This window comes from Triturus cristatus, chromosome 3_1 (genome assembly GCF_964204655.1).
Source record: "Triturus cristatus chromosome 3_1, aTriCri1.1, whole genome shotgun sequence".
Lineage (NCBI taxonomy): Eukaryota > Metazoa > Chordata > Amphibia > Caudata > Salamandridae > Triturus > Triturus cristatus.
The window spans coordinates 260,194,398-260,220,812 of record NC_140583.1 but is presented as its reverse complement, the minus strand read 5'-3'; the positions used below and the strand labels follow the sequence as shown (position 1 = coordinate 260,220,812).

Below are 26,415 nucleotides of genomic sequence, written 5' to 3'. Positions count from 1 at the left end.
CTTGAGCCCTACCTTGTTCAACCTCTATATGGAACCCCTGGCCCATATAGTCGAAGCTTTCGGGGTGGATAGCGTCACGTATGCTGACGATACCCAACTGATGATCAAGCTCAGGCCTGACCACACGGAAGATGCCATTAATTTCTCCAAATGCCTGTCATCAGTAGCAACATGGATGAATAACAACTGCCTGCGCCTGAATGGCGATAAAACGGAACTTCTAGTCGTTGGAAAATCTCCAAATGCCTGGTCGCATATGTGGTGGCCCGCGGAACTAGGAAATTTTCCAACTCCCGTTGAATCTGTTAGAAACCTCGGAGTAATGATCGACTCTGATCTTTCTATCAGGTCTCAGGTTAGCAAAGTTACGGGTAAGTGCTTCAGCACATTAAAAACCCTCCGAAAAGTCCTTGACCTGCTCCCCATCAACGCCAGAAAAACACTTGTCCATGCCTTAGTCACTCCCCACCTTGACTACGGCAACATTTTGCTTTTAGGTTTAAGTAAAAAAGGCTTGCACCGACTTCAGTGCGTACAAAACGCTGCTGCTCGCCTGGTACTTAACCTGCCCCGCAGAGCATCTGGGAAGAATGCTCTAACAAAACTTCACTGGCTACCGGTCAAGGAACGCATTGAATTCAAAACCCTATGTTTCACGCACCGCATCGCCCATGGCAAAGGCCCAAGATACTTGCAAAAGCTCCTCACTATTCACCGCCCCACCCGGAATCTGAGGTCGTCCGGAGCGATGATGTTTAAACTCCCCCGCCCTCGTAGAGCCAGAATGGGAGGACGTTCTTTCAGGAACCTGGCTCCCAGACACTGGAATGAACTACCGCTTGACCTCCGTATGGAACCTTCAGAAACCAGATTCCGTGCTAAACTTAAAACTCACCTGTTCCCACACAACTAACCTCCTCTTTTTTCCCCCGATCTCTTCTTCATTCTCTCAAACTCGTTGCCTCTTGTGATATAGCATCAATCCAGCGCGGGGACACACTATTTTTAGTGCAGCCAGGCGCTTTAGAAATGGCTTTATTATTATTATTATTATTGGCTTTCAAAGATTGGACACTTACATCAATATATAAAAATATGTTTATTAGAACACCAGCATTGAGTACGCCATTTACTATTATTTATTTATTTTTGGTTGGTTTTAGATTTTGATTGATTCTCTTGATTGGATTTATTTGAACAATCGTCTTATGTATGTTGAAAAGACTTTTCGAAACAGTTCCTTCAGGAGTTTTTTTGTGTTGTTTGCATTACCTTCTGACAAATGATTGGGTTACCCTATTGTTGTCTTACGACCATTTTCCTTTAGTCACTCAATAACAACATAGTTGTGATCACACTGCTTCAATTTACAGTTCCACTATGTTCATTATGACATGTAACCAGCTTCCACACCCTGGCCTACGAAGACCTACTATAGCCTTCATTTTTTTTAGAAGTCCTTATTCTGATCACATTGTTGCCAGAGTTATATTTGTTTAAAAAAAAAAACCAGTGTGCATATAAATGTACGCCTTCCAACACCCTCAAACGTATGTGATTACCAGCGTGTCTCATTCCATTGTAAGAGTTTGTGTGTTCATTAACCTTGTTTTGTATTTTTCTGCCCACTTAGAGGACAGATTACATTAACGCCAGCTTTATGGATGGCTACAAGCAGAAGAACGCCTACATCGGCACTCAAGGTAATCCTGCCAACAGGCTTCTATTTTACTTTACAGGCAAGTACACTATCTCCGAGCAAAGATATTCTGCTTACAGTCCCCAGGAAGGAATTGTTTTTTTCTGCAGTACCATGTGTTCATTCCTCACGAAGGTTCTACAACCTATAATAGGGTATTTTATGTGAAGCTACAAACCCCACTGTTGAAACCGGATATATATCCATGTTAATGTGACAGGTGAAAAAGTCAGTTCAAGTGTAACAATTTAAATGAGAAAAATACTGAAGTTCACCAATTATAGTTAACAGAAGTAACTATAGCTTGCGCCCCCGCCAAGCACAATGTTATCGAGGATGGCACTCCAGATGTCAAGAGTGATGAAATGTGTGGTCATAAGCAGTGCATAAGAAGGGCGGGAGTTATAGGCACTCCATTTAACTTTAACTGGTGAAATTCAGTGTTTTTCAATTTTAAAATGTTACACTTAAACTATAACATCACTTTAACCTTTGATTTTACAGTGAGTTTCTAAGTTTAAAAAAAAATGTAAAGTAAGATATTATTAGCAGGTTCCTGCACCACCCTCTTCCAGGCAGCCACAACTTGCGGTTCACCAGCTTCGGCCATGCGCAGCATGGTGTTGGCGGGTGTACCGCTTTAACCCCTCTTCCCGTTCAGTGCAAAGCCTTTGGCCATGGGCAGCATGGGGTTGCCCCCAGGACCTGGTCTGTGGCCATGCCCTGTGCCCAACATCCCACATGCAACCACCCCCTCCACACACAGCCTTTAGCCGTGCACGGTATAGGTTAGTCACAGGGCTAAGCACCCATATGCATTCAGCCAACCAGAGATACTCAAGCCCCCTTTATTTTTTCATTTTTTTATTTTTTATTTTTATGGATTTCCACAACCCTAGGAGACAGCATGGGCTCCTGCGAGACTTTAGGGTGTAGAGGGTTGCACTGGTTTCTACAAGATTTCGCTTGGATCTCGTTGATATCCTGCCCCATACAAGGCCCAGGAGGTCAGGGTATCCCTATTCTGCCATTCTTCCCCATACCTTTTTATAAATTTCCAGGATCGCCCCAAACCTCACAGGAAGGGACTGAAGTGGATGAACTTTTTGGGGAAAGTTTCATGAAGATTCATCAAATGATGCCATAGTTCTTAGCAAACCAAAACCATCAATTTCTTGTGGTAACTGGGTCCTAACTATCACAACACAGTAGTGATGATCAGTGTGTGTGTGTGTGTGTGTCTGTCTGTCTGTGTAAAGAAAAAGGAAAGGATTTGTAGAACAGGACATTTATTTTCACTTGGTGCTGTGGGAAGACACTGTGTTGTTCCACTATGGACAATGAGTTTAGTATTGTTAAAAAAAACAGATATGGGACCTGCACCTAGGTGCTGTTCTAATGCACTGCGCTGGTTGTCGATCCTCTAGAGCATGCTGTGTCTAGGAGATTAACATGTTCCAGAGAAGTTGTAGGAAGCTGCCTGTAGTAAAGTGGGTTTCTGTTGCAGTAACCCCCACCCCCCCCCCCCCCCCCACACACACATACGTTTGGCCAGATTTCTGATCCACTTTGACTGAGTGTGCCCTGGGTTGCTGCCAATCAGGTACCCAGGGCCTGTGTTCTCTCCCTAAACCCGTACCATTTTTCCCACAATTGGCACAACTCTGGCCTACCTGTAAGTCCCTTGTGAGGGGCACCTATGGTACCAAGGGCATGTAGCCGTGGAAAGGCCTGTGAGGGCTGTAGCATGTATTATGCCACCCTCAGAGACCGCTCACCAAAAACATACATGAGTGCCATTGCAGCCTGCATGTTTTGTGTGCCATAGCTGACCTGCATGAGGCCTAGGCAGGGTGCTCTATACCACACGTGAGGACCTATCTGCATGAGCAGACAGTACCCTATAATATCGAAGGCTATTCTTAGATATTATAAGTGCCCAGTAAAGCCATCCTGAGTATATGGTCTGCAAACTGGCCATTATGAGTTTCCCAGCACCATAATGGCTGTACTGAATCCTGGAACATTTGGTATCAAACATCTCAGAATAATAAACCTGCACTAATTCCAGTGTCAGATTTATTATTCTGTGAACTCTGGGGTCCTTTCTAGAGTGGACCCCTGAACCAAGCCAACCACAGCCCAGAAGGTGTGTCCAGCTCTACCAACCCCACCCCTCAGGTGGGGGAGGCGATATGAAGCCCACTCCTCAGTGCCCGCCATCTTGCAGATAGCAGGCACCCTCCAATCGGGGTTAGGGATTGTGGTCACTCCCCCACATGGGGTGAGCACACCAAGGGTGTAGTCACCCTAAGGTCAGTAGACCATTGGCTGCTGAACTCAAGACCCCTAAACTGCCTCCTAAATACAGTATTTAGGGGGCAGCCCTGAACCCAGAAGTCAGTTCTTGACGACCTAAGAAGATTGAAATCCTGAAGATGTCGCAGCCGTGAAGACTCTAGGCCCAACTGACTTGGCCCCAGCTCTACAGGCCTACCTGCAGCTCCGAAGAAGACGACGGCTCCAAAAGGGATCAGCAACCTCCAGATTTGGTGAGGACTGATGCATCACTTCAGGGAAGACTTAAGATTCCCGAGGACAGAAGAAGATCCAGCCCTTGCGGGACCAAGAATCCCTGCCCCAGGACTTACATCTGCACCCTTCGCCCATGACCCGTGTCCTGAGGGTCCATCCGTCCTGAAGTGGTCCCCCAGCGGTTCTGACCTCCAAACAGTCGAGGGATGTCACCTCCAAGGATCCATGTTGACTCTTGCAGCCTCTTCACAACGACCCCACCTCGACCAGACCGGTAAGCATATTCCCGACGTCGAAAGGCACCCTTGCAGTCTCCGTCCCTGCGTCCAGGTGACCCGAACCCAGAGTGTCCTGGCGTTGAGGGACATCTCTACTTACCTGCCCAGCTGTTGGTTCCTCCCAGAAGACTTCCTGGAACGAGCCTGCAGCCAAAATCCCAAAATGACAATCCCCTTAGGATTGCATTGAGCTCCTGACGCCGCCTAAGCACTCTGCACCCGACCGCCCCTGCACCTCTGGTGGTGTGGACTTGGTGCCAACTTGGGACCCCCTTTGCCCTCACCTTAACTCCAGGAGCTTGCCTTCCACGATCGTAGGGCCTACCCGTGAACAGCCCCTAACCGAGGTGCACCCTAGCCCTATTGGTTATCATTGGCACTCTGCACCCGGCCGCCCTACTGCCGCTGGTGGTGCTCCTTGAATGCCAACCTGAACTTTGAGGACCCTTGATTCTAACCACCCAAAAGTCACTTCCTAAAACTGTTTACTTACCTGTAAGCCTAACACTTTGTTTTTCTCCATAGGATTGTATGGTGGGTTCTAAATGTTGAACTGTCTTGTACTGCAACAAAAGTAACTTAGTGCCTTTAGAAAAGTTAACCTGTTTACTGATGTCCCGTGTTGCTTAAACTGTGTTAGAAGTTTGTCTCATGTCAAACTAGAAAAGTAACTACAAAGTAATCTTAATGTAATTTAAAAGTAATTTCAAGTGTTCTGAACAGATTATAACCCATTTTCTCGACTGCAAAATTAATTTGAATGTTTCTACAAAACCAGTGCGCTTTGTATTTTGAAAAGTAACATTAAATGAGAAGCATCATGTTCAAGGCATGTGAGCTGTAGATCACATGCTTTGCATACTCTTGCCATCTAGTGCTTGGTCCGGATGTTGCAAGTTGGTTTTTCTTCGAAGAAGTCTTTCCAGTCACGAGGTAAGGTGACTCCTCCTTACGGTGATGGTGTGCATGGGCATCGACCCCATTCTTGGATTGCTTTTTTCCGCCATCAGGTTCGAACGTGTATTGCTGCGTTCCGGTTCGAAACCGTTCTTCGGGTTCCCCTTGGTGCGCAATCCACTCTACCCGCGTTGGTATAGTTTTGTACTTGTATCGCACTTCTCTGCGTATCGGTCGAAGAAAATTTCAATTTAGATTGGAAAACTCATGGAAGGCCTTCGTGCCTGACTGTGTTGGTCCACCTCGCAGTCAATGGAATGGACTCTATTTAAATTCTGTCCTCGGTGCCACGCAAAGTATCCGCACACCAACTCACACAAAGTGTGCAACTTGTGCTTTTCGCCGGAGCACAACGAATAGGACTGTGATACATGCAGATCGTTTCAATCCAAGAAAACTCTCCGCGATCGTCGGGCTCGACATCGTGAAATGCAAAGCCATAACATCGAATACACGCCAGATATCTTTGGTGAAAGATCCAAGCATGAAGAATTCAATGCACAAAGAGAAACCGGACGAGCAGGCCTTATCTGTGACGGAATCGGACTCTGAGATGGAAGAGGACATACCGCAAGGTCCCATGAGTACCGAACACCCCTTGCCCCAAAATCCAACTCAAACGAAGCATAAAGCTTCAGCTCCACCTCCGGGCCAAGGTCTGCACCGCGACGATGTTTCTGACTCCCTTGCTCAGCACCGAAACACATCGTCAAGCCTTCTGGCTCGGGATCGAGTTGGCCAAAGTTTGCCACGGAGCTGAAACCTTCGAGCTCGAATCATAAATCTTGCTTCAGTGCCGAAACCCGCAACACCGAAATTGAAAACGGCTTTGGAGCCGAAACCTTCCGCATCAAAAGGTCATTCCATCCCGGTACCGAAGTTGTCGCTGCCGAAACCGAAAGATGCTCCTTCCAAGCCGCAGGATCCGATTTTCAACTTCCCACCTTCCTAATCGGATCCTAAACAAAAGGAACCTTACATTAATCCTCATACAGGCTATCTTCTTACCAAACCGCCTCGCAAACTCGAGTCTGAGGACATACAATATAAAATTCCCTTAAAGAAGAAAAATGTTGGTCCTAACCCTTCTCTTACTCCTCTTCCACCACGTTCCCCTACACCTTCTCCAACATTAGAACCACTACCTATTACACCACAAAACTCTCCACTCTCACAGCCTGGAGATGATGAGGTTATTCAATTACCTGTAGATCCTTGGAAAGACTACACGATCAATCCACCTACAGGTAATGACCCAGACCTTTATCCTGCAAAGCTTCCACTCCTGATGACAACATAGGTTATCTAGAACTACTTGCTAGAGCTGCACAATATACAGGGTACAGATACACAAAGAATCCCTAGAAGAAGATTTCAGACTCCCTATTCTCAAAGGCATGATGAGACATGCTGATGAAATCTTCAAGGTTCCTGTTCATGCTCGTATTCGGACTCCCAGAATAGAAAAAAATATATAAGCCTGCTCCGTCTGATCCAGTCGTCATTAAACAGCAGTTACTCCTAGATTCCCTTGTTGTGTCTAATGCCCTTAAACTGGCAAATTCACAAACCTCTGGGGATGCTCCCCCTCCTAACAAAGAGTTAAAATTAATAGACGCCTCTGACACACGAATAGCTGCCCAGGCGGCGAATCATTGGTGCATTGCCAACACCCAGGCCTCTTAGCCAGGTATGATCTAGCGCATGGGTACTCACAAACTTTCTCTCGGGGGCCAAATTTACAGTGTGGTTTGTGGCCGAGGGCCGCACTGGTGGGGGCGGGGTCAGTGGGGGAGGGGGCGGGGCTAAAGCCACAAAAAAACTGTGACCTCGAGGTTGAACACAGGTCCCTGCAGCGGACGCCTACATCCACTGAGCCTCCAGACTCGATATATATATATATATATACACACACATATACACTCGCTCTCTCTCTTTCCCTCCCTCTCTCTCTCTCTTTCCCTCCCTCTCTCTCCCCCCTTCCTCCCTCTGTCACCCTCTCTCTCCCTCTCCCTCCCTTTCCCTCCCTTTGTCACCCTCTCTCTCTCTCCCTCCCCCTCCCTGTCACCCTCTCTCCCTCCCCCTCCCTTTCCCTCCCTGTCACCCTCTCTCTCTCTCTCTCCCTCCCTCTGTCACCCTCTCTCCCTCTGTCTCCCTCCCTCTGTCTCCCTCCCTTTGGCTCCCTCCCTCTGTCTCCCTCTCCCTCCGTCTCAACCCCTTTTGGCTCCCTCCCTCTGTCTCCCTCTCCCTCCGTCTCAACCCCTTTTGGCTCCCTCCCTCTGTCTCCCTGTTCCTTCCTCCTTTTCCCTCCCTCCCTCTCCCTCCGTCTCCCTCCCTCTACCTCCCTCCTTTTCCCTCCCTCCTTTTCCCTCTCTCCCTCCCTCTGTCTCCCTCCCTCTACCTCCCTTTGTCATCCTCTGTCATCTCACACTGCGTGTGTGCCAACCGGCTGACGCAGCTTCCAGGGCACACCAACAGCCGCACCCGAGCACTTCACAGGTCTTTAAAAGACCATTTGCATATCAATTGTTGTTTTTCACCTCTTCTGAGGCCCCGCAGCTCCACTCGGACTATCCCTGGAACGCCCGGCCCCCACAGAGCAGAGACAGAGTTGCGCTGGTGCAACCGGACAGTGTTTAGGAACACTCATTATTTTAATGTTTTTTTAACCACGGGTACGATGTCATTAAGGTCCGCGGGCCGCCAAGGGAGGCTTGCCGGGCCTCAGGCGGCCCGCGGGCCGTACTATGAGTACCCGTGATCTAGCGCATTGGGCCAAAATGGAGCAATTGCTCCAATATCTCCCAGATCAGCACAAAGGTAAAGCACAGGATTTAATACAGGAAGGAAAGCTCATCTCTAATTCCTCTGTTAAATGTGCCTTAGATGCTGCTGATACCGCAGCCCAAGAAATTAACACTAGTATGTTACGTAGGAGACACACCTGGTTGAGGATTTCCGTTTTCAAACCTGAAGTGCAGCAGTTCATCTTAAACACTCAGTTTGATAAAGAGCATCTCTTCTGGCCTGAAGTTGATCAGGCATTAGAGAAAATGAAAAAAGACACTTAGGTAGCTAAATCTATGGGAGCCCTACAGTCTCCTTCAAACCATGCTCCCTTCATCGCTCCTTTCACCATGGGGGGGGGTCTAAGACCACATCCTCAGACACCAATGTTTCTTTGTATGAAGGCAACAATCCATCTTCCTCCACAAAAGGCTTCTTTAGAGGAGGATACAGAGGAAACAACGGCAAAGGTAGGGGCAGGGTTCCACACCCCGTAACTCCCCTTCCCCAAAAAAGCAGTGACTTGCCTACCATTTCCCCAATCATTTAACACCTGTCGGGGGGTGTCTTCTACAACTCCTCCCCATTTGGAAATCCATAACAACAGGTAAATGGGTGCTAGGAATTGTCCAACATGGTTATTGACTGGTGCATATCACCAAACATTCCCCTTCGTTCTCACAAGCTGTCACCAGAACATGTGCACCTCCTGAAACAGGAAGCCCAGTCTCTCTTGCTAAAAGGAGCCATAGAGCCAGTACCATTATAACAGCAAGGGTCAGGTTTTTACTCCCTGTATTTATTAATTCCCAAAAAGGACGGCTCATTAAGACCTATTCTGGACCTCAGAGAACTGAACTATTACATATTGTCAGAACATTTCCACATGGTGACACTTCAACAAGTGCTCCCACTTTTACAACAGGGCGACTACATGTCTACTCTAGACTTAAAGGACACATATTTCCACATTCCAATTCATCCCTCTCATCGCAAATATCTCAGTTTTGTGATAGCGGGTCAACATTACCAATTCAAAGTACTACCGTTTGGAGTCACCACTGCTCCCAGTGTATTTACCAAATGCCTGGCAGTAGTCGCAGCTCATCTGAGAAGACAGCACATCCACATCTTCCCCTACCTGGACAACTGGCTCATCAAAGCCGGCACTTACCAGAAGTGTTTCCAACACACTCAATCAGCAATACACCTACTACATCAACTAGTATTTAAAGTGAATGCTTTGAAGTCCCATCTGCAGCCTTCAAACACACAGCCTTATCTGGGAGCCACCATATACACTCAAAAAGCTCTAGCCTCAATCAATGCAGCCAAAATTCACAGTATTCAGTCTCAACTCACTCAGTTTCAGCCCAACCACTCATTACCAGCCAGAGTCTTCATGCAACTGCTGGGAATAATGGCCTCTTGCATCATAATCGTTCCCCATGCAAGACTTCACATGCTTCCCCTTCAAAAATGCTTGGCAAGTCAGTGGAGCCAGTGGCTGGGTTGATTAACCGATCTAGTGTTGGTAGACTGCAGCACCCATCGCTCTCTGCAGTGGTGGAATCCACAAAATGTATCCAAAGGGCGGCCCTTCATCGACCCTGTTCCACAGACAGTGCTAACGGCAGACGCATCGCTTACTTGCTGGGGTGCTCACTTACAGGATCACACAATACAAGGTTTGTGGAGTCAAAAGCACAAAAATCTCCATATAAACCACCTAGAGCTGCTAGCAGTGTTTCTAGCGCTCAAAGCCTTGCGAACTCACATTGTAGGCAAAGCTGTCCTAGTCCGCATGGACAACATGACAGCTATGTACTATATACCAAAAAAGGGGGGGGACACACACACACTCCAACTGTCACGCCTAGCACAAGTCATTTGGAAATGGGCCATTCAACACAGAATTTATCTCCTGGCAAACACCTTCCGGGAGTAAACAATCAGATTGCCGACCTTCTCAGCAGACAGAGGCAGCAAATCTACGAGTGGTAACTTCATCCTCAGGTTCACCTCCCCTACTTTCAGCAATGGGGATTTCCTCAGATAAACCTGTTCGCCACAGCGGAAAACGCAAAATGCCTAAGCTTCGCCTCCAGGTTCCCACACCCACTCTCCAAAGGCAATGCCAAATGGATGAACGGGTCAGGGATATTTGCCTACGCTTTTCTGCCTCTCCCACTCACTCCACTGGTAGTTCGGAAGCTCAGGCGAACATCCCTTACACTAATTCTCATTGCTCCCACATGGGCCCGCCAACCCTGGTTCACCACTCCAGTGTAGCTGTTAAATGTTTCACACCAAAAGCTGCATCTCACCTCCAGTCTACTCATTCAGAGCCATGGAGAAATCGGGCATCCAAATCCTAAAGAACTTAACCTGGCGATCTGGCTCCTGAAGTCATAGAGTTTGGTCATTTACACCTACCACCAGACTGTATGAATATCCTAAAAGAGGCTAGAAAGCCTACTACCAGGGCATGTTATGCAGCTTATATCTGGCAGCAGTAGCTGCATACTTACAAAACAGACAACACTTATCTGTATTCAGAGTACCAGTGAGTAAAGCCTTTATGGAAGTGTTAAAAAGAGTGATATCACCAAGAGTCCCACCTGCACCAGTGTGGAACCTAAACATAGTCCTTACAAGGCTAATGGGTCCGCCATTCGAACCAATGCATAGGTGGCAATTGCAACTCCTCTTATGGAAGGTTGCATTCCTCATCACAATAACTTCGCTGAGGAGAGTTAGTGAGCTCCAGGCATTAACTATACATGAGCCCTTCTTTCAGCTTCACAGAGACAAGAGTGGTTCTTCGCACCAATCCTAAATTTCTCCCTAAAGTAGTTTCTGCCTTTCATATCAACCAGTCCGTTGAGTTACCTGTGTTCTTTCCTCAACCTGATTCTGTAGCAGAACGAGCTCTACACACTCTTGATGTTAGAAGAGCTCTACTATATTACGTTGAAAGAACAAAATAATTTTGCAAGACAAAGCAACTCTTTGTTGCTTTTGCTCCACCACACAAAGGCAATCCCATATCTAAATCCGGCATTGCTATTTGGATTGTAAAATGTATCCAGACATGTTATACGAAAGCAAAGAGAACTTTGATAATACCCCTTAGAGCGCATTCCACTTGCAAAATAGGGGCTTCTATGGCCTTCGTGGAGAACATTCCCCTAGCTGACATCTGTAAGGCAGCAACATGGTCTACACCGCACACATTCACCAAACATTATTGTGTAGATGTGTTAGCGAGGCAACAAGCTAATGTAGGCCAGGCAGTACTCAAAACACGGTTTCAGACTACTATAACAACTACAGGTTAGCCACTGCTCTGGGAGCATACTGCTTTATAGTCTATGCAAAGCATGTGGTCTACAGCTTACATGCCTCAAACGGATAATGTTACTGACCCAGTAAGCATCTGTTCTTGTCATGTAGAGCTGTAGATTCACATGTGCCCACCCACCTCTCCGATCACCTGTAGTTGTTGCAGTTCTCAATTTACATACATACACATGGACATCTCTCTTCTACAATTACTAACTCCATTCTCACCCTCTGCGGTTAAACAATCTAATAATGGAGTCGATGCCCATGTGCACTATCACCAAAAGGAGGAGTCCCCTTACCTTGTGACTGGCAGGACTTCTTCGAAGAAAAATAGCTTGCAAACATCAGGACCTAACACTAAATGGCAGGAGTATGCAAATAATGTATCAGCGGCAGAGGAGCAGATGGCTTCAGCTGCGTCTGACTCCGGACCAGACTTACAGATCGACATGAGGACGATGATGTGCCGTAGGGACAAGGGGAGTGAATACCGAAGACACCTTCTCCCCCCCCTTTCACCGTCCCTATGAAATCTAAGGCTTCAGCACCACCTCTGCCTCAAGGCCAAGTTCGGCACCCAGAAGAGGTTTCTAATGGCTTGGCACCGAAACTCAGAACCGAGTCGTCCAAAGGCAACTTCCGATCCAAAATCTTCCAACTCAAAATCCAAGATGGGTTCCGAACTGAAACCTTCGACACTGAAAATTAAGAGACATCCCTCGGAATCGAAACCCTCGGCACAAAAAGACATTCTGGCTCGAGTCTGAAAGCTTCGGTGCCGAAAGCAAAGACTTTCCTACAACACAACCGGATCCAAACATAGACACTGTACCTCTTAAACTGGATCCAAAACAGAAAAAGCTGTACATTCACCCTGACACAGGCCATATCCATGCTAAAACTCCATCCAAGCACAAGCTTTCTGAGGATGATAGCCAATGCTAAATTCCTCTCAAGAAAAAAAGTGTAGGCACTAGTCCTTTCCATACACTTCCATCTCCTCCTCTTCCCTCTCTACCACAGCTTGATCCAATGCAGATTACACCTTGTCAGTCTCCTCTACCTCATTTTCACACAATTGACACTGATGATGCACAATTACCAGATTCTTGGACGGACTACACAACTGATCCTCCACAGGTCACAGACCCAGATCTTTATCCTGCCAGGCCATCTCCACCTGATGACAATGTGTTTTACCAACAACTTATTGCTAGGGCAGCAGAATACCGCAGGGTGGAGCTACATAAAGAGTCTTTAGAGGAAGATTTTCTCTTTGACACGCTAGGATGCCATAAGTCCAGTCAGACACTGCCTATGCTCAAGGGTATGTTAAGGCACACAGACGATATTTTTAAAGCTCCTGTCCGTGCCAGAATCCTTACTCCTAGAGTATATAAAAAATATAAATGTTCCCACCACAAATCCTATTTTTATTAAGGGTTTGTTACCACTTTTTTCTTTAGTGGTACCAAATGCTAGAAAGAGGGCTAACTCAAGTTTCAGGGGATGCCCCTCCTGCAGATAAAGAATCGAAGCTTATCAATGCTTCAGGTAAATGGATGGCTGCGCAAGCAGCTAACCAATGGCATATCGCTAATACGCAGGGCTTACTAGCAGGATACGATAGAGCCCACTGGGACGAAATGGAACAATTACTTCAGTTTCTCCCAGAGGAGCCTAGGGCAAAGGCTCAGGATTTAGTCCAGGAAGGCAAACTAGCTTCTAATGACTCTATCAGATGCGCTCTAGATGCATCTGACACCACAGCTAGGGAAGTAAATACTAGCATCTTACTACGACGACACCCATGGTTGTGGATATGAAGTCCAACAATCCATCCTGGCTATACTCTTTGATAAAAAAAACATCTTTTTGGCCCTGAAGTTGATCTAACGCTCGAAAAAATGAAAAAGGATACCGATGTAGCAAAATTGATGGGAGCGCTTTAATCTCCCTCCAATAGAGGTTCCTTTTGACACTCTTTTTATAGGGGAGTGTCCAGGTCCACACGCACTGACCAGTACACTTCCTCCTACAAAGGCTATTCCCAATCCTCTTTTACAAGAGGATTTTTCAGAAGAGGTTATAGGGGAAACAGTCCCTGGGTTAGCGATTAAAAACAACATACCTCGCACCTACCCTTCCTCAAGCAAACAGTCACTTCCCTGCGACTATTCCACACCTGTCAGAGGAAGACTTCAAGACTTTCTTCCCATTTGGAAATCAATAACAGACAAATGGGTACTTGGAATTATCCAACATGATTAATGCCTGGAGCTTATCAACAATCCTACAAACATTCCTCCTCAATCTCACAAATATTACAAGACCACCAGCACATGCTTCAAGAAGGAGTGCAATCTTTATTACTCAAATGGGCTATAGAACCAGTCCCACTTAAGTACCAAGGGTCATGGGTTTATTCCCTTTACTTTCTAATTCCCAAAAAGGACGGCTCCTTGAGACCTATTCTAGATCTCAAAGAGTTAAACAAATACATATTTTCAGAGCACATTCACATGGTAACTCTTCAACAAGTACTTCCACTTTTGGAGCAGGGCGACTTTATGTCTACTAGATCTAAAGGACGCCTACTATCATATCCAATTCATCCCGCTCATCGTAAATACCTCAGGTTTGTGATAGCAGGCAAACATTACCAGTTCAAGGTACTTCCATTTGGTGTCATCACAGCCCCCAGAGTGTTCACCAAATGTCTCGCAGTAGTAGTTGCTCATCTCAGAAGACAATGTATACATGTCTTCCCTTACCTGGATAACTGGCTTGTCAAAGCGGGCACTTACCAGAACCATATTCTACACTCTCAGACAACAGTGCACCTACTTCACCAGTTAGGTTTCACAATAAATGCACAAAAGTCTCACCTGTGTCCGGCACAAGTGCAATCTTATCTGGGAGCTCCCTCAACACTCTCACAGCTCTAGCCACTCCCAATGTAGCCAGAATTCTCATTATTCAGGCCACAATATTACAATTCCATCCCAACCAAACATTACCAGCCAGAGTCTTCATGCAACTGCTGGAAATGATGGCATCCTGCATTCCAAACGTACCTCATGCAAGGCTTCACATGCGTCCTCTGCAAGAATGTCATCAGTGGAATCAGTCACAGAATCTATTAACTGATCTAGTGTTGGTAGACAGCTGCGCACTCATTGCTCTCTGCAGTGGTGGAACCCTCAAAACGTAGCAAAAGGGCGGTCTTTCATAGACCCGATTTCACGGACTATACGGACAACAGACGCATCGTTAACAGGTTGGAGTGCCCATCTTCAACATCACACAGTACAGGGACTGTGGTCGGACAATCACAAACGTCTCCACATCAACTACCTGGACCTTCTATCTGTGTTCCTAGCACCCAAACCAACTTGTAGGCATGACTGTCTTAGTTGGCACAGACAACATGACAGCAATGTACTATCTACAGAAACAGCGAGCGACTCACTCTATCTGTCGCACCTTGCACAAAGCATTTGGAATTGGGCGATACACAACAAAATCTATCTCCTAGCAGAACACCTTCCAGGAGTAGGCAATCAGATTGCAGACCTACTCAGCAGACATAGGCAGCAAGTACACGAGTAGGAACTTCACCCCCAAGTTCTTCTTTCCTACTTTCAAAAATGGGGTTTTCTACAGATAGATCTGTTTGCCACAGTACACAACGCAAAATGCCCAAGCTTCTCATCCAGGATCCCACACCCAGCATCCAAGGGCAATGTTCTATTGATGAATTGGTCAGGGATATTTGCTTACGCTTTTCCGCCTCTCCCAGTAATTCCATTACTGGTTTGGAAGCTCAGACAAACATCCCTCACACTAATCTTAGTAGCCCCCAAATGGGCTTGTCAACCTTGGTACACCACCCTGTTAACACTCTCAGTGCAAAAGCAGCATGAATGAGAAAACTATGTTCTTACCCCTTACGGCAAAAGGCTTTTATATTTGTAAATGGGTCCTTCTAGAAAAGAACAGTTTTTCCTTATCTTCCTCAAGATCAGTTCTTCAACATTCTTTCCTTTAAGCCCTTGGATTCTATTTCTCAACTGTTATTGCATGCAGAAAAACCTCTTCTTTGATCTCTGCCATTACTGTGTTGCTGCTTTTTCAACTTAAGACATTTTAGAAGGCCTTCACAAGAAGACCAGCTCCAACCTGAGAGTTGAATGTCACATTTGCACAATTAATGGTGCGCAAGGGTAGGGTGTGATACACCTAGTTCTGCTTTGATTAGACTTTTGTGTGTGGTAGAGTATATGTGTTCATGATTGTAGAGTTGTAACAATTAAATGTTTCATTTTCACGTTATAGGGCCCCTGGAGAACACATACTCTGACTTTTGGCGCATGGTCTGGGAGCAGAATGTGCTGGTGATAGTTATGACAACAAGGTAAGTGTAGAGTTAGTATGGTACATACTGAGCTACCTGGCCAGAAACTTATCCTGTCCACTCCTGTTTTCCGAAGTTTGAACTTTAAAACTAAGCTCAATAATTATCTCCTCTCTCAGACGTGTCCAATTTTAGTGTTCATTTGAGTGAATCCAGTCTACGGTGCGCTCTGTTATTAATCTCAGTACACCTCTTCCTTTATCCTCTCGGGACCCTATGGAAATGATCTGCTCCTTTCACTCTAACAACCCTAACTGAAAATGGACTGCTTCGGGTCATAGGTTTAGCAGAGAACTGGTGCTATCTGGAAAAGGGTGCCAAATGGAATTATCCTGCTTGCCAACCTTGTTGAGTGTAGCTGACCAAGAGAGGGCTAGCTGACCTGGGTTAAACTTGCAGCGAATGTGCTGCTTTAAGTGCTACCAGTTGAGTTTGTACTTGGGTCCCCAACTTAATGTGTGAATGAATGTAGTTCAATAAACTTGACCAGATGTTGTAAAGATGAAGTCAAGGACACACGTTTTTACAAACAGTAGCCATGAACAGTATGTTTCAACATTAACAATCCCGAAAAAAGACCTTTAGGGAGACTGCATATTCCTGGGAGGAATTGATTAAAGAGCAAACAACAATCCTACACTTTGTTGTAGGACCAAGCATAATCTGTGTTCCCTATGTCATTGCAACTTAGCAGCCCTCTCCTTCCTATGACAGTTTGGTCTGCTGGGGCAAAAACTGGGGTTCATAAATAAGGAGTGTTTAGGAGGCTTGCCGGTGTTCTAGTTAGACTATTATGATTATGTACAAAATTATCTGAATATCTTATGTGAAGATTTCGTGTCATAGTATATATGTAATATGAACCCCCTGTTAACAGGGTCCATCAATCCAGAAGTAATGATATAATATTGGGCAAATATACCTGAAAAACAAAACTCAATAAAGTTTGTGTTAAAAAAAAAAAGGAGTGTTTAGGAGGCTAAAGGTGTTTGAGAACAGTGCAGCAGGGGTTGAAGAAATGAGGCTAATGAGGACTTTACAGTGTTTGCAGGTGTTATTTGCAGCAGACCCAACAGTGAGTGAGTGAGCTTGCTGCAAGGAGGATTAAGCGTGATGATCGAAGGGTTGAACAGCCTGGCCTTTGCTCTTACTCTGGTGAAAGACCACATCCCATCTTCCAGTTACTGATGGGAACTGGGCACAAAATGTGAAGCCTTCATGATCCAGATGCACTGAACCCTCCAGATAAGTAGAGTTCTGTACCGTTCTTCAGGTGTAGTACATCCCAGGGTGGATGGCCTTTTCCCTTTCATGGGAGCGGAGGGTGAATTATTTTATTAGGTCTGTTTAACAGACTAATGGCAGTGAAAGTTTCTCCAAAATCTGAGATGATAAGCATCTTGATGCAAACTTGGCATCCTGGTCTGGTACTTAAAGCAGGATGTAGAAGTAGCAAGGTCCCTGAGTTATGGCTGATCACCTTTCCCCTATGATCATTAGTAATTATTCCTTCCTTAATTCATGCACTTAATTTATGGTATTTCTAAAAGCGTCTAAAAAACATTTTGTGCTACACTTTAAAACAACCATTGGCTTTCAAAATGGGACAGGAATAAAAACATTTTGATAGTGAGTAGTCAGCTTCAGGATTCACACTTACTACTGCCAACACAGGAACAAAACTTTGGAAGACTTAGTACATAATACAGTGCTGTACAACTTATTATTCTCTTATTATCCCCTTAAATGCCCCGTCAGTTCTCTCCCCACCTTTTGATACAAGATATTCGTAACAATTTGAACAGTCGACAGGATATTGTTTAACAGTAAATGACAATTTCTCTTTTATCCAAGAGATACGGACCCCAAGGTATGGGTGATCCCTTTTAATAGTCACTTTACCATGTTAAAGCAAAATCCACAGATAAGTTTTACCAAAATGAAAGCCCATTCAGTTGTAGTTAGAAGCCAATATTATAAAGAAACTTCTAAGGCTACTGAGGCCAGTTAGAGTTGACAACAAGAAGTGAACCAATCCCATCAGAGAGCAGCTAGTTAGAGTGGTAGCAGGACGAAGGTAGAGCCAAGTACTGAAGTATTGGGAGAACAAGGGCCAAGAAAAAGGTAAAAACTGGCCTTCAGAAGTCAGACAAGCAGACCATATCTCATTTATATTAAACATTTGGGCTTACAACACATCTATCAGTCCAATCATCTGTGGAACTCTCTGAACAGATTTGGGTATAAATTCTTGGCTCCTGAACCAGGAATTATGAATTGAAAATAGCAAAAGGATCCCAGTAAAGCACAGGGTGGACCAATAGTTCGTGGTACATACACAGGGTGTTGACTAGCTGGTACAGTTGAATGCAGATGAAAACACAAAACACCTGGTTGGCAGCATTGGCACTTAAACGGCTTGTCTGTTGGTAGTGTGAAGTCCTATTGAAGATGTACATTGAAGGTACGTATTGTTCCTGTCCTTGAAGTTCATTGGCATGCATGCCATATGTTTCTCAAGTGAGCTGGGTATTTGTAAGGGCTGTGTGCCCTAGAATGCATGATGCAAGGATTATATGTCAAGGGTTCATGCCCTATACGACATTGTACACAATGTAGTCAAGAAAGCTACATCTGAATTGCTTTTATTGGGTAGCACTCAGACTTCTGACATCTAATTTATTATATGCTTGCAACTGTTAGTCAGACCGGATATTAATTCCTATTTAAAGTCACTTTACCCATTTAGGGTCGACCCTTGTTCAGTTGATGAATACTCAGTATTGTGCTGTATTGTGTGGTTAAACAACTATTAGATGATGCGGAAAGCAGTAATTATTGGCCATCAACTCCAAGCTGTTTAAAGGTGTATTGTGTGTCGATGGCATCTCTGTGTAATGTGTTACAAATACTCAGATCTGATAGAGACTACTAGCCGCAGATTCCTTCACGTAGAATTATCCCCAGGCATGAAACTGGATCCGGAAAACTTTTTACCCAGCATCCCTGCGCGCCGGGGGGGACGGCATCACGCGGCTCCGCCCAGGCGTTGTCTGCACACGTGACGTCAGGGAGGTCACATAAGTCCCACCCCGGTGCGCCTATGTCAGTTTTTTCCTTTTCCGCGTGCAACGCGGATCCGGCTTGTGCTCTGGGCCTGTTTAGGCCTTTCCCCTCTTCTATTGCTTCGTGTGTGGGAACAGTGTGCGAATGCCTTCGGGCTTTAAAACTTGTTAGTCGTGTCGCCGCCTCATGTTGGCGACGGATCCTCACCCCATCTGTATGTGGTGTTTGGGGGAGCACCACGACTCCACTGATAGTTAGGCATGCCAGCAGATGAAGCCGAAGTATGTCGGCTCGGGTGTCCAGGTCGGCGTTATCATCTCAGCCGGCCTCTGAGGAGTGTTCTCGGACCCGCGGCTTCCCTCGCTGGCTTCTATCTTCTCCTAGGTTGCAAGTGCGCCGCTCACCTCTTGGTAAGTGTCACAGTTTGTCCCCGAGGGTCGGGTTCCGGCCTGTCGGGGGCATGGGCTCTCCGCGGGTGGTGCGGCCCCGCGTGTCGTCCCCTTATCCGCCGTTTCCCGGCATGGGGGCATCCACAGCCCAGATGGAGACATATGCGGCGGCTTTGCAGGTCTCGCTGGCTTCTCCTCCTCCTCCTTCCCCTCCTGGGACGTCAGCGGAACCCTTGCAGTGTGCGGGGCCCTTTCTGGCAGCGCCCACTGTTATGGATCCAGGCTCGGAGGATGTGGTGCTGTTGGAGTACGGCCCTTCGGGGGTCCCAAATTTGGACCACGGTGCCTCTGCTTCTCCGCAAACTCCCACGGGAGTCCCTGTGGTGTCGCGGGAGGTCGCCGGGGCTCACATCGCACCCCCGAGCCCTTCTCGGTCCTCGGCAGCCTTGTCCGAGGTCGAGGTGACGCCGCCACGGTGCTGGCGGCTGCTGGCCCTGGCGGCGCCGCAGGGGTCGGCGGAGGGCCCTTCCCGCCCGAGCCCCTCTCGGTCCTCGGGACGGGTGGCGACCTTGTCCGAGGCCGAGGTGACGCCACTATGGTGCCAGCAGCTACTGGTCCTGGCTGCGCCACAGGGGTCGGCGGAGGGTCCATCTCGCCCTGTCACGAGTCGCGGCCGGCGGGGGTCTCCTCATCCCTCCCTGGACCCTTCTCGTCCCTCCGTGCAAGCGGCTGCCTCGTCGGGGGTCAGGTCGGCGCCGTTCCTGCTCCGGTCTCCTGCGCCATATGCTGTGTCGGAAGTCGCCTCGGCATCTCCTCCGGCGCCAGTCGGTGACGGTGTCCTGCCTCACGTTGCAGACTCTTCGGCGTCGGGCCGATGTGGGGTCGTTGACTCGTCTTCGGATGCCTCCTCTTCCCCAGAGGTTCGGCGGTTGCTGGTGTCAATCTCGCCGGAGACGGGCCACCGTGTCGTGGCTTTTTCCCCGACGCCATCTCCACGACCGCGGTCTACGCCGGAGGAGCCGCAAGTCCTCCATTCTTATGTCCCTCTTCCTTCCTTTTGGCCTTGGCCATTCCTTCCTCTGGTTGGCTTGGGGGATGGCCGCCTTAGCTTGCAGCCGTCACCTAACGAGGAGCTGCTTTTCCCTCCGCGGGGCCCAACGGAGGTGGGTGCGGCTTTCGCCCACGCTGTTTCCACGGCCGTGGAAGTTTTGCGCATGGGTGATCCAGCTACCCATTTTCCCGCAGATCATCTTCTGGAGGTTCTCCATCAGGGCTCTGGTGGTAGGGAACTGTTGCTTCCCTTAGAGGGTTCACTCCACTCTTCTCTCTTGGGGACTTGGGGCCGTCCCACCACACGGGACCCGGTGCCCCAGCACCTTCTGCACCACCACCATCCGGCACCGCGTGATCCGGTGTGCCTTTCTCTTCACCCTTCGACCAGAGGCCCCCTTTTACAGTCTGCCTTTCCTGGTTTGCCGCTACTGTTGTCTCCCCCTTCACGGGAGGCCCGCTGGCTGGACTCTTGGGGGGCGCAATATTTTTACCTCAACCAGTGAGGCTCTGCGGTCCCTTAACACACTGTGTGTTTTGACTAGGGCCACTTCTTGCTTGTGGGACTCGGCGGAGTCCCTTATGCTTCTCAGGAGGTGCTTGTGTGGATTTGAGACATCATGTCTTGGATGGTCGGGAGCTGGCAGCGTTTATCCTTCGCGCCGCTCTGGACATCTCGGAGGTGTTGGGTCGTGCCATGGCTTCTTCGGTTGCCCTTCGTCGCCATGCCTGGCTTCGGGACAGTGTGTTCCCGGAGAATGTTCGTGAACGGCTGGTGGACCTTCCCTTCGATGGTGCTCTTTTGTTCCATGCCCCTGCGGACTCAGCCATCCAGAGGTTCTTGGCGGGGCTTTGTCCTCCTCCTCCTCCCCCTCCTTCTTCTTCTCCTCCTCAGTGACCTGCGTGTTGCTCTGGTTCTTGGAGCTGTTCTTCTGTTGGGGCGGGTCGCCCTGGTTGTCTGGCTGAGGTTGTGGTTCTGTTGGCTGCTGGCCAGCCCTTTTTGACTGTGTGTTTTTCCTTTGGGTTTTTCACACCATGCTGGGCCTGAGATTGGGCCTTCTCGTTCCCCTCTGGCTCCTGCGTTTTTTTTTACCGCAGGTCTTTTTTGTTGTCCTCTGCTGTGGAAGTTTCTTCCTAAGAGGCTCCCATGTCTTGGGATCTGACATGCCCCATGTGGGGCAGGGTTGGCTGTTATATAGCCCTGGTATGTGCTGGAGAGTCGAGGTCGCCTGCGGGCTTCTGCTCTTTGTGGCGTTATGGTATGTTGCAAATGCAACCTTCTTCTTCGCCTTTTTGCTTTGAGTGTTCGTTCTGTGGTGTCCCTGGCGTCTGGCAGAGCTTGCCAGTGCCGCCCTCTTGTTCTTTCTGCACTGTTGTGCCTTTTTGGGGCTTTAGTGGGACTGTCATCCTGCCTTCTCTGCTGGTTCCAGTGGGCCTTGCACTCGGCTTTCTCCCGGTGGGGGGATGGTCCCTGACTTCTGGACCCTCTTGCGGGCGCAGTTGGCCCCTGTGGGGTGTTGGACGATTCTTCCTGGGTGACCTTGAGTTCCCTTTTCCAGCTCCGCCTGCTCCTTGCCGCCGGCGCCATCCTGTCTGGGATTGCCTCTGCTCTTCCTCTTCTCCTTGAAGTCTCTAGGTTGTTCTTCTCCTTCAGTGCTCCTTTCCTTGACTTGGCCTTGGGCGGAGGTTTTGTTGCTTCACGTGAGCGTTGGGTGTTTGGCCTCTTTGCGCCTTTCCTTGTTTCCTCTGCTGAGTGGGGACTGGCTATCTTCTTCACTTCGTTTCCCCTTGCCGGGGGGGTGGCGGGGCTCCTCGTCCTGTTTGGACTCTGCCCCCGGGCGGTCCTCTGTCCTGCCCCGGTGGGTGAGGTCCTCTCGCAGACCATCCTTCCCCTTGGGTATGGCTAGGGTATGTATTCTACGTGACGGAATCTGCGGCTAGTAGTCTTTATCAGATGGACGAGTTACTTATCTTCGGTAACAATGTATCAGGTAGAGACGATTCTAGCCGCAGATTCCTTCATGGCCCGCCCTTCCTCTCTGTTCTGCGAGGGCTTGTGTTTGGTCTTTTGCACTCGATTACCTGTGGGAGGCAGTGTCTTCTATGAGTTCATTCTTTCCCTCTTTTTGTCGGGCTGTTCACCTGTTCACCTTTTCCTCAAAGTTGTCACATGGGAGGATCGGGTTGTTAGTACTCCTGGCTCTTTGCGACCCTTGAGGTTGGGATCTTTTGGCTGTGCCTCTGCCCTTGTTCCTGATGAGGGTTGTCGCACTCTGTGATGGGGATATCTTGGAGTTTTGTCGTTCACTGTGTGTCCCAGACTGGTTCCCCTTCCTTGTCTTTGGTTGGGGTTGTAGTCCTGTTGCATGTTGTCGTGCCATTTTTACATATGTCCCTTGTCTCAGGGGAGGGGCTGTCTCTGTACTGGCAGGGTTCCTGCCCTGTTCTTTATTCTTTCCCTGTCTTTGGGTACTGCAGTGCCGGGTGCTGCTCTTTATGGTGGTGTTCCTCACCATTCTCTTTTGCTGCTCTTTCGCACACTGTTCCTATAGTCTCACAGTTTTGTCTGCTGACTCCGCGTTGTGGCGCGTAAAAGTTCTCTGAAGAAAACTGACGTAGGCACGCTGGGGTGGGACTTATGCGATCTCGCTGACGTCACGTGTGCGGTCGACACCTGGGCGGAGCCACGTGATGCCGTAACCCCGGCGCGCAGGGATGCTGGGCAAAAAGTTTTCCGGATCCAGTCTCGCGCCTGGGGATAATTCCATGTGAAGGAATCTGCGGCTAGAATAGTCTCTACCAGATACATTGTTACCGAAGGTAAGTAACTCGTTCTTTTAGACACTGCTCTGCACTGATAGTTGCTCTATAGAAATGTGTGCTTGCAAAATAATGCACTTCCTATGTTGTGTAGGAGATACTCGCATAGCTGTGATTGATATTTTAGTTTTGCTATTTAAAAGAAATTTGCTTTTTCATAGAATGTATTATATGTCTGAAATTCAAACAAAAGGGAACAGCTGGGTCAGCCGGGCCACTACAGATTTCCAGTCCCACTTATGGATTAATTATGAAAGTTTGCTGCCAAAGATTTACAAGTGTCCACAGCTTCCTCAGATGCACTTTTTACCACCTAGCGGCTGATGCAATGCTGACACTTGGCAATCGGGGCCAGTCTGCTCCCATATTAAAACCTACTTAAGTTCATGGCAATAGTTATATTGTTTGCTGCCTTATGGTAGAACATAGTTCATTTTCACCTGTGGATGTAAAGGTGTGTTGTCTGATAGTTGCTTTTGTCCCCAATGGTTTAACCCTCAGATGTCAAGTCCAATCATCATCCACTAGCTAATACCTTCTTCTCTTATCTCCTCTTATGTCTTTTGTTTTTCCACTCACCATGTTTTCCATTTTCTATTTGTGCATGTAGGGTTGAAGAGGGGGGCAGGAAAAAGTGTGGTCAGTACTGGCCACTGGAGCCAGACTCGAAAGGAAAATATGGACTCATTACCGTGAACAACCTGGGGATCGAGAGTTTCAAGCATTACAAGAGGACCACGTTCGAGCTGAGCAACGCTGAAGTAAGGAGATAGTTGGAGTAGAAACTTCTTTGCTGTTGGGGGAGATCTTTGTGTTTGGTGGTAAGGGTCACTGACAATGGAGTTTTGCTCGGCATGAGGTTTGGGAATGCCTGCACGACTCATTGTGCACGAACTGGGTAGAATGGCATTGATTGTAAGACTGGTAGAGATTGTAAAACCCTGCGTTGTGAAAGTTTGACAAGAAAGGATATGTTACAACAAAAGAGATTGAGTCAGAATAAGGGTATAGGTCTTTATGCTGACTTATTGCGCGCCAGCTGGGCCACACTTAAGAAATGGAAATTTTTTGCTGCTCTGATCACAACACAATCTTCCATTTAAAAAAAAAAAATACATCATATGTTCCTGAAATAATGTTGTCCTTCTCTTAAAATGTTTCCATCTTGCAAACGACTCCAGCATTTTATCATCCTTCAGGCACTCCATGCCTTCCACCATACAAGCTTTCATTATCATTCAATAAGTAACCACATTATTTCTTCCGCACCTTTTTAATTTTCCTCTACAAAATGAACAGTGATGTCCCCTTCTGCATGTTTCTGGAATTCCTCTCTTTCACTATGTTGCTTATGTATCCATCAACTAATTTCTTGTTTCAATTTTGTTTCATAGTAGTTATCCCTATACAAATCCAATGCTTTCTTGATTTACTTTGTTAGTTTTGAGTTTTGTGAATAAATGTCGTAAAGTCTATATTATCACATTTATTTAACTGATAAAAATGCATTCATACTTTGAACACATGATAGAGCCTAGAGAGTAACTCAAAAGAAACCCAATTATATGTATTGTTCCACTTTTAAGAATAAATACAGACAAGTAACCCACTATTTTCTATTTGTATTGTTCTGTAAACACAGAAAGCTGGAAGCCTTAATAATAATGGTCTCGCCTATGTAAGAGCTATTGACTTTGTCAATGTGTTTTAGCCATGTTGTACATCAGCGTGACTGTTGTTCGGCGTGGCTGAAAGTTTGTGGCGCAGTGGAGAGTAGTGTAGAGTGTCGTTGAGTGGAATGACGAAGACTGAAGTAGAGTGTCGGTGATAAAGTGGAGTGGCATAGTGTGTGGTGTATTGGCATGGCATACAGTGGAGTCCCGGAGAGTGGCGTAGAGTGGACTGGTGTAGAGTGTATTACCATAGAGTGTTGCAGAGTAAAGTAATGTAGAGTACAGCAACAGAAATCAGCAGTGTAGAATGCAGTGGCGTAGATTAGAGTGGTGCATAGTAGAGTGCAGAGGTGAAGAGTGGAGTGGTGCAGAGTATAGTAGAGTGGCGTAGGATACTAGGGCATAGGGTACAGAGTAGAGTGGCATAGAGTGCAGTGGCATAGATTGGTGCAAAGTAAAGTGTTGTATAGTGGTGCAGAGTCTCTACTCTGTATCACTACACTCTACGCTTAGTGCTGTAGAGTGCAGTGGCATACAGTAGAGTGCTGCTGAGTGCTGAGGTGTAGAGTGGGACGATGAAGAGTAAAGTGGCATAGAATGCAGTAGTGTACAGTGGTGTAGAGTTAAGTGGCAGAGAGTGCAGTGTTACACAGTATAGTGTCATTGAGTACAGTGGTTTAGAGTGGCATTTAGTGAAGTGGCGTAATGTGCCGTGCCTTTGAGTACAGTAATGCAGAGTTGAGTGCAGTAGAGTAGTGGTGTAGAGTAGAGTGCATTGGCATAGAGTGGACTAGTGTAGAGTGCATTGGCTCAGAGTGTTGCTGAGTATAGTGGTGTAGAGTTCAGCGGCATAGAATGCAACATTGTAGAAAACAGTGGCTTAGATTAGAGTGGTGCATAGTAGAGTGGAGTGTTGCAGAGTGGAATGGTGCAGAATCGAGCGGCATAGTGAGCGGTGGTGTAGAGTAGAGAGGGACAGAGTGCAGTGGCGTAGAGTGGCATTGAGTGCAGTGGTATAGAGAGCTGCAGAGTAGAGGTGTGGCGTGGTGTAGAGTGCAGCAGCGTAGAGTGCAGCGACGTATAGTGGTGTAGAGCAGTGGCATAGACTACAGTGGTGCAAAGTAGTGCGCAATGGCGTAAAGTGCAGTGGTTTTGAGTAGAGTAGAGTTGGGTGCAGTGGCATAGGGGGGTGTGATGTAGAGGGCATTGGCAGAGGTGATTGTTTTAGAGTAGAGTGAAGCAGTGCAGGGTAAAGTGAAGTGGTGTAGAGTGGCGTGGTGCAGGGTAGATGCAGTGGTGTAGAATAACGGTGTAGAGTGCAGGTACAGAGGAGATTAGAGTGGCGTACAGTGGATTGGAACAGAGTGCAGCGGTGTAGAGTGTAGTGATACAGAGT

General features: G+C 47.4%; 1 protein-coding gene across 1 annotated transcript in view; it reads left to right on the top strand.

Annotated features, from left to right (window-relative positions):
- The window catches only part of PTPN9 (protein tyrosine phosphatase non-receptor type 9), a 256,693-nt gene that overhangs the window by 176,252 nt on the left and 54,026 nt on the right, over positions 1-26,415 (top strand). The window contains exons 9-11 of the mRNA XM_085643844.1: positions 1,634-1,703; positions 15,943-16,021; positions 23,957-24,107. Of these exons, the coding sequence (XP_085499970.1) occupies positions 1,634-1,703; positions 15,943-16,021; positions 23,957-24,107 (300 nt within the window). The remainder of the gene's footprint in view (positions 1-1,633; positions 1,704-15,942; positions 16,022-23,956; positions 24,108-26,415) is intronic.